Genomic DNA, 13,807 nt, shown 5'->3' on the forward strand with positions numbered 1-13,807 from the left:
AGATGGCTACAATTGGGAAAGGATGCCTTATTTTATAGAGGGAAAGATGCTACAGCTCTCTTCAGCATGAGCTGAAGAACTGTCATTCTTCTTCAATGCATTCAATAGAATAAAATACAGTATATTTACTGTAGCTTGGCCTCATTTTAATAACTTACGGTTACATTTAATTTGAATGGGGCTGTTACCAAATAGATAGATAGATGCTTTTAATAAAGTCAAGGTAATTAAATAATAATGTATATATTTGCAGATGGAAATTAGAATAATTTCATGGAATTATTTTGCAAATAATTCAATTGTGTCTTCTGTCCATAATTTGGAGCATTTTTGCCTCTTTGATGTTCTTTGTAGTGCAAATTTGGTACTGCTGTGAGTAATTTAAATCAAGTGTTTTAAACTGTGTCTTCTTTTTTTTTTTTTTTAATTATTCCAGCCCTGATGATATTGGTACCTGTTGGTATATCCTGCTGTCTGGTTCAGTCTTCATTAAAGAATCCATGTTTCTTCCAAGGAGCAGGTATGTCAGCTATGAATGTACTGTGTTCTATATTCTAAACATAAGTCATGAGATGTAGAGAATTTTTGGAATTAAAAGGCAGTGTTTTATATTTAATGAAGCACAGAAGAACAAATATAAACACATGTCTCCTGTGCTAGCTGTAGTAGCTGTTTCTTGCCCATAGCTAGAATTGAAAGCCCATCTTTGTGGACAGTGTACAGCTGTCCAAAGTATCATGCAGATGCTGTCGATTTAAAAAATAGAACCACGAAAAACCTGACAAATGGAGTGAAGTACTGAGTCTCTTCCTGTGAGTAATCAAACTTCACATCATAGGATACATTAGAATTTGGATGTTTTCCTGAGGCTTTACTTACTGTGCACAGGTCTTTGGTGCATGTGTTAGCATACGCCTAGATCATGTTACTGCAGGTTTTGCTGCTTCTGTATAAGGTTGTGCTTCATGCAAATGGATTTGCAACGAAGAGTGGTTTCTTACATGGAAAAAAGAAAGTTTGATTGTGAGGCACTCAAAATTCATATTGCTTCAGTAAAAAAAAAATATATATATATTTTGAGCTATGGAAAAAAATGCAAGTGGTTGCAAGGATTTTAGACTAAAGTGACTGAGCTGGATCATTTTCATGGAAACAGAGCAGAATTATTTTAAAATGCTGGTTATAGGCATATTCATTCAGACTGCTATAAAAGGCTCCTTTGAAGTATATGGCATGAAATAAAATTTGTGAAAGGCAGAATGAAAGATTGACCTGTCTCTGTATAGTATCATGATAATGAAAGCACTGGGAATTTTTTTTCAATTTTAAATGGTGGGAAACCACTTTATGGCTAGTGTTGGTTGGCGTATGAGGCATTAGATCTTCAAGTCTGCCTTTTAGTGGGAGAGCAGTGCAAACCTTGGGACTTCCATTTGGTGATTGTGGCATGTTCTTGGTGCAACCAAGTGTCTTGTGTCTGTCAGGCACTGCTGATAAAAAGGTATATTAGATGTGCCATCGAATAGTTAATGTTAAAGATGCAAAACTGATTGTTGTAAAAAGTAGCAAAACAACAGATTATAGGACCCCTGCTTCTGGCAGAGTGAAAATTGTCCCACATGTCATCCATGAACAGGCAGTGCCAGGAAAAAAGCTGGCAGAAAGTGCTTTAGATACCAGGAGAAGAGATATATAGTACCTGAATTAATGTAGGGTGGTTGTATATAGTCCATGGCAGGAATCTTCTGTTCCTTTGAAATAGAGCAATGCTTGTGCCTCCCTCACTTGGACACTTGAAGAGAGGTGAGGTTTAATAAGATAAACAATGAGCTTGAGACTCTTCCTGGTAGAATGAACAGAAAATTACAGGTCCTGTGACAATAAGCGGAGCATTTAAGGCCTGTTCACATGGAGAAATGTATAAAATGACATCTGGGACAGTGTCTGATACCTTAGTGAAGCACAGGCATGGAATTTGGCATAAGAATAGCTGTCATAGTTGTGGATGAAGTCAAGTAGATGTCAAAGCTGGTGTCTTGGGGAGCAAATGCAAGAGAGACAATTTTTTAATTAACAAGGATAACATTAAGTCCATGAAAGCAAAATTAAGAAACTTTAATTATATAAGATAGAAAATATTTCGTGAGAGTAAAACCAGAGGCATTCTAGTGAGGGACTTTGTGCTTAGAAGCTGTAGTCATTGAAGGGTAGGTGAGGGCCTTATTAAAATTTAGGACAAGGTTAATCAGGATTTTTTCTTTGTAAATAAGTAAGTTGCAGTTGGGCTTTGGGCTCATCCAGTATTAAGAAACTTGGAAAAAGTGAGAGGGCATCCATGTTAAATTTCTGATTTGGAATACTGGTGGCTAATAAATGATTTATTGATTTATTTATTTAATAAAGAAATGGCCTGAGAAGAAAACTTAAGTTTTTCAGCTTAACTTATGCTGCTGGGGAACTGCTGGGAGAGCAATAGCAAACTGCTCAGATATACATACCAGGCAGAAGAGACTGATTAGCAGAAATGCTAAAGTGAAATTTTACAGTGCCCTAGAAAAAAGGGAGTGAGACCTACTGAAAAGGGTGCTGTCCAGAAAGAACCGGTAAGGTGGTATTCTGGAATCTAAAGAGTAGTGTCAGAAGTGGACAAAAGACAGTTACTGGATAAGTGCTTGCTGAAACCGACTGTTTATATATACAGGGAGTAACAATTTCAAGAGCCTTTTTGAACATTGCATAATTTGTGAGTCCTGATGTCCTGTTACTGTTAAAATGAACTGGCTGTGGTTTAGCAAATGGAGCACATCCTCATGCATCACTGACATCAAGTGATAGGAAGAGACTTAAACACTGCAAAGTAGAGATCATCTAAATTTGATTTTGTTTGTCATTTGAGTAAATTAAATTTGCAATAGTAAATTAGTATTTACACTATTTTAGTGTGGGGTTTTTTCAGTTTAATCCATTTTATCTTTAGCCATCTAAAAAGCCACTAGGATATTTTTTTTGCAACATGTGAAGTTTGTGATTAAGAGAGCAGAATGGAGCCAAGAAGTCTGTGTAGGAGCAATCAAATATGTAGAAAGCTAGAAGTATGTTCCTTTCTCCAAATCCTATTGACTCAGAAAATTCTCATTTCCCTAACTTTCTTTTCCCAGAGCCAAATGTAGTTCATCCCTAGGCATCTCACCATCGAAAATGCCTTATTTTTTTTTTCCCCACTTAAAAAATATTCTCTCTTTTTTTGTCAGCCTGCCCCATGCACCTGTAGTAAATCCCTTTGGACAGGTTCTCTGGGCTGCTGATCCTGCTCACACTGAGGGCTTCCACTTGCCTGTCCTCCTGACCTCCTCAAGCTCAGCTTCATTGAATGATGGCTGGGCAGTAACTGACCAAATTTAAAATAAACACATGTTGTCGTCCCATCAATTCCACCCCCACCCCACCCCATGAATTTCAAGAGCATTTGCTATTTGTTGGATTTCACTCTTTTAAAATGAGTGTCTTTACATGCCAGAGCAAAAGTAGTATCTCAGGGTAATTTAGGCAGACCTAGTGGATAAATCTGCCTACATTCTTGCAGGTGTGTTCTGAGTCCTGTGCAGAATTAGATCTTACTCTTAACTTCATGGCAGTTGGCATGTGAGTCCATAAAGAACAGGATGGAGGGCTATCACCAGATTTGAGCTGACACTTGCAAGTACCTTAGTGCATTTGACTTAATATGCTCAACATACTATTTGCATTTGGGTCCTCTTTTAGCTGATTTGCTTGCATTAGTTTTAGATAGAGCATCCTCAGACTGGTTGGTGACTAACACTGGAAATGCTCTTTTGTTGTATATTTTATATTGGGTAAACTGATCTTATCTCTTTCTTCCTAATCATTGTGTCCATGGCTTTCATTTCTGGTGTTTGATACCATTTAAAATTCTTTCACTAGAGAGACTAGGTTATGTAGATACTTAATATATAGCTGGGGAAGAAGAATGTTTTAAAAATACCCCTTTCCCCCACCATGAAGTTGTCTAAAAGCTTAAGAAATGACCACCCTCCTGCTTTTGCACCACTGTGGTTCAGGAACAGCACACCCTAATTTAGTGCCCCCCCTCCCCCCTCCACCCCCCCATGAGACTCTCCCAAACCAGACACCTCTCACTCCCCTCCACTCTCTGGTGGGAGACACAAAGGCAGAGATCACGAGCTGGGAGAAGAACAATTTGCTGGAAGCATCAATGAGATAAAAAAATTGACCAGTAACAGCAGCAATACTACTAAAAAACCATGTAAATGAAAAGTAGTACAGCAGTCCAAAATTAAGCAGCTTTGCAGTGTATGAGATATGGTCAAATAGATACCTGTTGACATACTTTGAAATGAGTGTCAAAGCTGCAAATTTTTGACAAAGTTTTATAATGTACTGGGTGACTTGCAAAATTACTTGTAACTAGCTACTGGACGAGTCTTTAATTCCAAATTTAAAAAACTAAGTTGTTCAAGATGGAATATTGGAATACATGAAGTCCTAAATTGAGTACTTTGCTTTAACATCTAAACCATGTCTGTTTTTTTGAAAATAGCTTGAGTTTAATTTTATTTCCCTATTGTAATACAGTTTAGCTTGCATTTGTTCAAATGCCAAGCCATCAGCTAGCAAATAGTGTTCATAAGAAAAGGCTGGATTTTATTATCTTATTATTTTGGGAAAATATGCAATCCACAGTTTTAAAGAACTGTGCTCTGATCAATTAAAGCTGCCATTTATTTGGTGACATAAGGTAAAGCTTAATCTTGTTCTTCTATTTAATTTCTGTAAATTACAACAGTGAAATTTATTCTTACAGTTTAATGTGAGGAAGATCATCCCTCTTCTGTCCTGCCCCTTTCCCCCTATTTTCCTATTAATATTTACAAACTTCTTCCTTTACTTTAACTTATCAGGCATGTATTATGGTTAAACTAAACATTCCTTACTTCTTTCCTCCCACCATGACCATCAAACTAGCACAAATTAGCACTCAGTCCCCTCATAATTTCCCCTGAGCATCTGTACCCTGAAGGCAGTTCACATGATAGAATGAGGTTTATGTATGAACTCCAGAAAATAAATGAGCAGAAAATGCAATTGCCTGAGGGCTGTCCTGGCTCTCCTGTGTTTCACATGGCCACTGACAGCAGCAATGTGACAGTCCCTCAATATATCTTTTGCAGCGGCCTCCAGCTTCCCTAGGCTTCTCCATGCTCTCACCACATTTGATCATGTACTTGGACTTCCTGTGTGCTTTTTGTACCAGAGCTTTGCTTCTAGTGCAAACTCCACTGGGTTCTTTTGTGTTCATTAAATGGGAGCTGCAGTGCCAAAAGGTCTCCTAGATCTCCCCTAGCTTACCTCATGCTTGCTCTTGGCCTCCACGACCAGAGGATGCAGCTGTCTCTTAGCAGCAACAAAATACAGAAGTGCTGGGCAGTTTTTCTCAGACTGTTGGCTCTGGTACTTGGGGTTTTTTTTGCTTTTTTCCTAGAATGCTTCCGAGCCCATCTTGGTGGTCTGTGCTGTGCTGCTCAGGCATCCTGTGATGCCGACTTGCCACCTGCAAACCTGGCTTTGCACTTGGCTTTCACTGCTCTCTCATCTCCTGTTTCCTTGCTGCAGCCTCTTGTCCTTCACTGCTGCCACATCCAACCAGTTCTCCCCTCACCGCCTCATATGGCCATGGAGAGCTGCTTTCCCTTTGGCAAGGTCACAGATTTTACCTACAGGAACAATTATTTAAGCTTTTTCTTCTAGTTAAAAGATTAGAGTTTTGAAGATGAGAGAACATCTGTTTTTTACTATTTTCAAAATTAAAAGGGATGTATCTGTTTAAATATTGATGGTTTAGTCCTCTGGTCTTTTCCATACTAAAATAACTTAAATAATGGAATGGAATATCGAATCATACTGGAGAGTCATTGAACAAATTATGGACTTCTTTTGAACGTGTGTAAAGCAATAGCAAAACTCAGTTTGTCAGAAATGTTTTGTCCTCGTCGAAGTGTATCCTCATTAACTTATAAAAGTAACCTTTCAGAATAAAATTTGTTAGGGATTTTGGCAGTCTTTTTTATTTTGGCAGGTAATGAATGTGAATGTGATAGTGCTGGAGCAGAGCCCTTGGCTATCTACATGCATTTATACAGCTTTATGTATCTGAAACATACTTCCTAATTTTTGTGATGTCTGGATCATGCTGTTTTTTGTGGTTTACATATATCTAACTGATGGTGTGTTTATATTTTGAAGACAGAAGAGCCTTTGATCGATCTTTTGAGTCAGTAAAATTATGCTGATAGCTTTAATCACAATTATAATATCCTTCTCTGGGTATATGACTCATATATTTGCAGCTAAGTGTTTATTAATAATGGCTATTACTGGCTGAAACCTATGATATCACAGAATGAAACTGGGATTTTAACTGAAAGAGAATGATCAGTATACACAAATATTTAAACTATGATAAAATCCCCTAAAAAGGGATTTTTTTCGCTGCCCCGAGCAGGAAACAGAGTTTTAGAATAATGGACTTGTGGGAGGCTCAGAGTTGTACTTTTGTGAGCTGCTAGTTTAGTTGTTTAAGCTACATAGGGAGTTGATCAAGGGCTGTGTGGAGTTTATTTAGTTTTTTCCAGGTTCTGAGTTGTTTATGGCTAAGGATTTGCAGCATCGTGATGGAAACATGAAGACCATACATTGGATCTTTGAAGAGAAAAATAACTCCCCAGGTTATAATTTCAAGTCTGTTTAAGAAGTTACTTGGAAGTGTATGCTTTGGATTTAGTTTGCCCTCAGAACTCTCTGTCTTGAATAGAAAACTTCACTTTTTTTGCTGCTGCTGGATTTTCCTGTGACCTGTTTGTTGTTCTGGTATGTCTGTATCATGCTCCTGACTGTCTCTAAGGGTTGGTGGGGAGGCATAGAGTGTGGTATTGTTGTGGGCTGACCCCCCTGCTGCCCTGTCCTCTGTCTGGTTTGAATGCAGTGGTTCAGCATTTCAGTCCCATCAACTGAAACTGAAGCATAAAAGGAGTGTGATCTTAGGGTTTAATCTAGGAAAGACTGAGATCATAAGCTGAAGGAGGAAGTTGGGAGTAGTGGTGATGTCAGTCCATTTATGACTGTGTGGCTATCATGAATTACTCACAATGAATTTTAAATAGACATTGAGAAATAAACACTAATTGCTTTGTAGTGTCTGCATCTACCCAAAAGACTGCATGTGTCCTTTTGGATGAAGATTTTTACTGTTTACCTGCAAGCAGAAAATTAGACTTACCACAGCACATGTGACTGGAATTACTTACTGAGACTCAAACTCCTAGAGAAAACAAAAGCTTGCTTACAAGAGGTAGCATTTTAATAGGACTGCCTGATCTAGCCATCTACCTTGAATTTGTTAATCTCCTCTTGGTATCATGGTCAGTGTTAGCAGTGAAATCCAGCAGTCACTCATGTGTGTCATTGCAGCCTTCCTTAGGAGGTGCTGGAGGAGCTGGAGCTGCCATGGGGCTGCTCCTGAACCTGGCTCCCTGAGGGCTGGCTGGCAGGGGGGGCATGCACGGAGGGTTTCAAGTGAGTCTGACTTCATCACTTCAGACACAGTCAGCTCTGGCTGTAGCTGAATTAGCTGAGCCATAAATTGATGGGCCCTGTGATGTCACCTGCTATTTCAGCAAGGTTTGTGATACAGACCGCAGGCTACATGTCACCTAAAACTGTTCTTGAAGTTTGAAAAAAATGGTGTACAGGTTTCTTTGAATATGAATACTTGCAATTATTTTTGCAGCTAATTTATCCTTTATCCCATCCAGAGTAATTGAAGAGTTCATTGAGGTCTGAAACTGATCATGACAGTATCTGAGGTGTTGGGAAATAGAAGAGGAGGCAGTTCTTAAATGATGAGATTGGCTGGTGTCTGGTGTTGTTCCTGTCATATTTCAGTGCTACTGGAATTTTGTTTTTGCAGAGCTGATAAAATGTTAAGGGACTTAATCTATTACACTGGCATCTTTTGAAAACAAAAATAGAAATCTAATGTTGTGTGTCTGGTGCTACCAGGCTTTCTTCCAAGTTTGTAATGACGAGATAACAATGAAGCTGCAAGTGTCAAATGACCTGAATATGTTTTCAGTGAGCCTGAGTTGTTTTGATTTCTCTTAAGGACAGGGAGGCTTTCAGGGATGGAAATGCTCATGCTAGGAGAAAAGCAAACTTCAGTAGCTTTCACAAATGCAAACCTTATACCAGTTTCTAGATGTATATACTTAGAGCTACAGACTTCTGTCTCTTTCGATGCGAAAGACCTGATGATGGGCTTGAGAAGGTCTGGATCACCTGCTGCTGCTCAGGGGCATTTGTGTAATGTTCAGAACATTTTAATATGCTTTCTGTAGGAGAGACACCATTAATTGGTGGTGCAGAGCTTGTAGATTCAGGTGTCCTTTGTTTTGGTTTTCCATTGTTTCACTTGTAAGCTGAGTCAAGATGACACTTCTTGCTGCTGTCGGCACATTTAAATTAAGTAAAGAAGTTAGACTTTTCTTATGTTGTCCTTTATTCACTTCAGTGGTGTTTATCTTCCCCATTGAAACGGAGGTTGTATGAAAATACTTACAAGTTCAAGATATCTACTTTAATGAGAAAAATTACACTTGTGATATAGACCACAGAAACAAAGTATGTAACATTATAAATCCAGACCACTGGTTTTATGGAGAGTTTCAGCTGTGAACCAGTTTAGGTTATTTTTGCATTTGCTATACAGATTAAGTATAATGAAAATTTTTCAGTGGGATATTGCCAATGCCAAGGAAAAATAAAATCTGAGGTAACACAGGCAGTAGATTATCTCAGTGTAAGCATGAATGTATCTTAATAGCTCAAAGTAACTGAAAAGGACTGTAAGAAAAAAGTAAAATTAAGCAGAAAAGCTTTTTGAGCATAATTTTTGAGAAGAAAGAAAGCAGAGGAAAAGAGAGAATCCTTTTAGGTATCTGATAGAGGAAACATAATCATTGACAACTCTGACTGATGCCAACTCTCACATCCCATTTCTTTAAAAGTTAGAAAGTTTGGGTTAAAATGATAACTGATTTTTGAAAAAATGTGCTGAAATAGTGGTGAGGGTTTTTTGGGCTTTTTTTGTTATTATTCCCCCCCTGCCGTCTGGGTGCAAAAAAGATTAAATCCACTGAAAACGCTCAATTTTTTTCCTGAAGACCTTGTATACATTTCCATTGTAGAAAAACTTCATTTCATGTTCATTTGATTGCCTGGTTCCTTAAAAAAGGTGCTGCAGTAAAAGCTGGCCTTGAAACAGTATGGTTTCATTGCTGACTCTTCTTTTTAGTTTATTTTGTGTCTCACTGGGCTAGAGGCACCTTTCTAATCCCAGCATTAGGGTCTCTAATGGAGCATGTCACAATTTGAAGTCATTGAGAACAACATCTAACCAATCTTGGAAACATTGTTGTCTTTTCTTTTGCTTTTACTGCTCTTCTGTACATTATAATTATGTGATATATATTTAATTTCAACAGCTCTCACTTGTACTCTCATTTTCTTTCTAAAATTTCAGTCTTGATTTTAATATTAAAAAGCTGTTTTCTGGAACGGTAATAAATTGCTTGCATACAAATGGGGATGTGGAAAAAATTGAGAACTCTTTCTGAGAAATTAAGGAGGGGAAAATTCTCTGTGTAGTAAAGTAAACGGTTATTTAAAAGTTAAATGTGAGACCCATTATATTGGGGTATCCACTACTGCTTACATTGTTAATTAAAGGTATCTATCTGAAGATAATTGTTGATTTTTCGCAATTGATATTGCAGCTGGTGAGATGTCCTATTATGTAATCTGTTCCTTCTGATTTAAGTTTTCTTCTGATTGAATTTAATAGTACTTAAGCTTTTGAGTTTTAGTACAAACCTGCGAAACAGTTTTGTTTAGTTAGTCCCCACTTCAGTTACTTGGGAAAACTGCATTATAAGATTCTTGCTAAAGTCAAAAGGAAGACCCTGTTTATTTTATGTGCTCTCGGGATCTCTGGACAAGTTTTATAAGTGTAATGAACTGAAGTCATATGGTCATTGCTTAGCTTTAAATAATAACAAAATGAACTGTGTGCAAAGATAGCATAAAGAATACCAAAAGGAAAAGTTACACCCATGTGGAGAGAGGGGAGAGAGGACACTGCCTTTTCTTTGCCTCACGTGAAATTCACGGGATCTGAGCTTTCATAAACTTAATTTTGCTGAAGGACAATCTTGATAAGATGAAGTAATGATGTTTACTTATGTATATGGAGGACTGTAGAATAACTGGAAGGAATTAGAACTATTTTCTTGATTCTTAGCATGAGGCCACTACTGTAATTCTTCTGCAAATGGTCTTTTTAAAAGAATGTTACTCCTTATGGTAGAAGATTAGAAAATGTTTTGAGGGTTTTCTTTTAACTGATGCTAAAATTTTCAAATGTTTCTGAAAAACAAATCCAGGGATACAAGACATAGTATAAAATGTTAATTTATTTGCAAATTATAATATAAACAGGTAAACCAAAATTGTCACTACTACTCCATTGGTTTACTTTGTTTATTCATTGACAAACACACAAATTTATCTTGAATACATCTGCTTTGTACACTAACACATTTATGGAAACTCGTTATTTAGGTAATGAGTATAGCTCTCCAGGTGAATGCGTTGGTTTTATCGAATGATATGTGTGTGGAAAATGTCAATATGCATGGTCTTATTTTACTTCTAAAAACCTGGATGACATGTCAAGTTATTTTAGTAATTTTAAAAAGCAGACAATTTGTAATACCTTAATTATGAAAGCCTCTAGGGGGACTTAAAAATGCTTATTTTGTATTTTTCAATATAAAAAGTCTTCATTTAGAAACTAACATCTAAAGTCTTTGTATGACATTGGAAAAATACTCCTCTGCTTTAATGAATTTCATGAATGTTAATAAGCCAAGCTGTGTTTGGAGAGGGTCTTGCCTCTTAAGTAATGTTTTCCAACAACTTGTCATTCTTTGAGACCATTATGTAGATCTTGTGATGTCACAGGAATCTCCATGGCAACACAGACGTCATTAACATGAAGCATAAGCAAAGCTGTCTTTATTCAAACCATTTATTTATTTATTTATTTATTTGAAAGAATAAGGAAAAAAGTGGGTTAGGAAAAAACCTTTTATCTTTGAATGCTTTCTGAGATAAAATAATGTGAGAGCTTCTAATTTAAAAATAAAATAAGGGTAACTTTTCCCAAAGAAGGATCTATTCTCAGGTGTTCTGATGAGGTACCTGCCTTCTAGCTTTCTGTACTAGAGATGTTGCAAAGCTGAACTGCTGCAACAAGCTGAATTTGTTGTTGCCTCTACTAACAGGCTCCAGTTTTGTTTGTTTATATAATTGTATATAAAGTGTATGAACATAGATCTTGAGTTCAACAGGAAAATGCCATCAACACATTTCTTTAGTGTCGTATATATAAAAGGGTGGTAAAGGAATGCTAAGTGGTATTCTAGTCTGAAAAGTAGTGAGGATCACCTGCTGCTATAAAGACCCTGAGCATCTACCCTTTTTACAGTAAATTTGCAAAACGATTTATTATTCTTAACAACACTTCTTCAAGATTGGGTTTGTAACCATTTTTCAGCCTAATGTTTTAGTTTTAATGTAACATTATGAAAAGATAAAGCGAAAAGCAACAAATGTGAAACTTTACACAATTACTTAATTTTTCTACCTAAACTAGTCAAACTTGCTACCATATTCACTCTTGTAACCAGGTAAAATTTTAGAATTAACCCCACTTTCCAAAACAGTAGTCTGTTCTAAAAGAAAAACTGTGTGAAGATCCTATAGCAAATGTTTCAGGGTTGACTGTGGGGACTTGCTATAGAAGCAAACCTCCAGAATCTAGCTAATTTCAAATTATTCACTGTGGGTTTTCAGGAACTTCTTTTGAGGTGCTTTCAGTAGTCAGCTATAAATTAACAGATTAATGCAACCTCTGATCTGGGTTGCATTTTGCATAAGAATTAAATCCCTGTGAGAATTACGTAGATAAAGCACTATAGTCTGTCATCTGTAAGGATGCTAACTAAAAGTGTTCAAAGTACCGAAGAGGTTTACTAAAGTTTTCAGCTGGAGTTTTAACTTCTACACATTTTTAGCAGGAATTATTTAAAGCATTAATTTACTATAAATGTGCTTATTCTATAATTTTAGTGTGGTCTGATTAGTCATCAGACATTCTCTCTGTCTGGCTTGCTGGGTTCTTCGCACCCTCCTGCTGCAGCACCAGGGTTATTATCCTTGGTACCACGGTTCCTCTTCCCCCACAGGCAGCGGGTGGTTTGGGTCTCAAGTCAAGCAAGGAGCTGCAGTGATGTCTGGGACTTTTTTCTCCTGTGAAATACTCCTCCCAGGTATTATTAAGTGGCATGTAGTTAGCTGTGATACTGCAAGTGAGTCCCTTCCCTGACACATGAGCTGTTGTATCTGAGACTGTAAACATCTAAGCTATCATATGACATTGGATAAGCCTAATCATCCTTATCCATGGTATGCAGTGAGCTCATGTCTCCAGGATTTGCAAGTAGTGACAGGTCTGCAAATGCCTCTTCAACTTGTATTCCACTTGCCAGCATCTCAATTTTCCTTTCAACTGAAAAGCATTTCTGTAAAGCAGCTACTTGCTCTTGCTGAAAAAATAAACACTATAAACAGAATAACATTGTAGAAATTAAATAAGTTAAAAGGAAAAGAAAGCTAATCTAGTTATTATTTTGATATGCAGATGACCACTACATTTTAATTAAAAAGAGTAGTTAGTACAAGTCAAAAGCATCTTGGGCTTCCCTTGCATCTTTACTTGCTTTTCCTAAAAGACAGCCACTAATTCAAATGGGAATCAGAGAAGTCAGCCTTATATTATGAGATAATTTGATGTTCTGTCTTTCAGTTGACAAACTCTTGCTTTCATAGTTTCCAGCGTGGAGCTCTAAGTGTGGGGAAACCCACTGCTGCCTTCCCTGCTTGCATCATCCCCAGCGGAGCACTGTTCACGTTAGAGTGGCTCTGCATGCATGAAGGGCTCTGTCTTTTTTTCTGAGGGGTCAGAAAATGGCCACGCCAAATTTAGTTTTCATCAGAGCACTTAAGCGTTCCCCTGGGAATGGCTTGTGCATGTATGAGCTTTTTAATTGTAACGTTCTTCTTTTTCATCCCTGGCAAGGATGAGTTGGGTGGAGGTCTGGGTTTCAGAGCACATTGATGTGGAACTAAACCTGAGCTAAACCTAGCTTGGCTGGAACAAACCATGTAGAGGGACTCATGCTTTTTATTCTAATCTAGACATACCAAAATGAAATATGGTGATTTTTAATGAAAAAGATGCATAAGGACAAACTTGACTGAATCCCTTATTATCTCTCTAAATGGCAGATGGAAAATAGTCCCCATTTTGTTTCCCATCTTGACATCTGCTTAATACTGCTCTATATTCCATCAAGGAATTCAGTGTGACTGGTTTGCTTTAGAACTAAATCTGACTAGCTAACATTTTGATGTTGTTGCAAGCTGAATGTTGATTATTACATCAAGATTTGATATGGGGATTTTTCAGAGACCAGACATTCTGCTCATGTTTGCTTCTGTATCATCAGATAATAATTGATGCAGTGATTGAAAGCAGGTGCCTGCCATGACTGGGGTCATGGCACTGCTGTGAGGAACTGGCATGTGCAGG

The 13,807-nt window shown here is 37.4% G+C and overlaps 1 protein-coding gene across 14 annotated transcripts in view; it reads left to right on the plus strand.

Moving 5' to 3' along the window:
• RAPGEF2 (Rap guanine nucleotide exchange factor 2) overlaps window positions 1-13,807 on the plus strand; it is a 187,492-nt gene that overhangs the window by 75,851 nt on the left and 97,834 nt on the right. For all 14 annotated transcript variants that reach the window (XM_048303242.1, XM_048303243.1, XM_048303244.1 and 11 more), the window contains exon 4: window positions 437-520. In XM_048303242.1, coding sequence (XP_048159199.1) covers window positions 437-520 — 84 coding nt within the window. The remainder of the gene's footprint in view (window positions 1-436; window positions 521-13,807) is intronic.

This window comes from Corvus hawaiiensis, chromosome 5 (genome assembly GCF_020740725.1).
Source record: "Corvus hawaiiensis isolate bCorHaw1 chromosome 5, bCorHaw1.pri.cur, whole genome shotgun sequence".
Taxonomy (NCBI): Eukaryota; Metazoa; Chordata; class Aves; order Passeriformes; family Corvidae; genus Corvus; species Corvus hawaiiensis.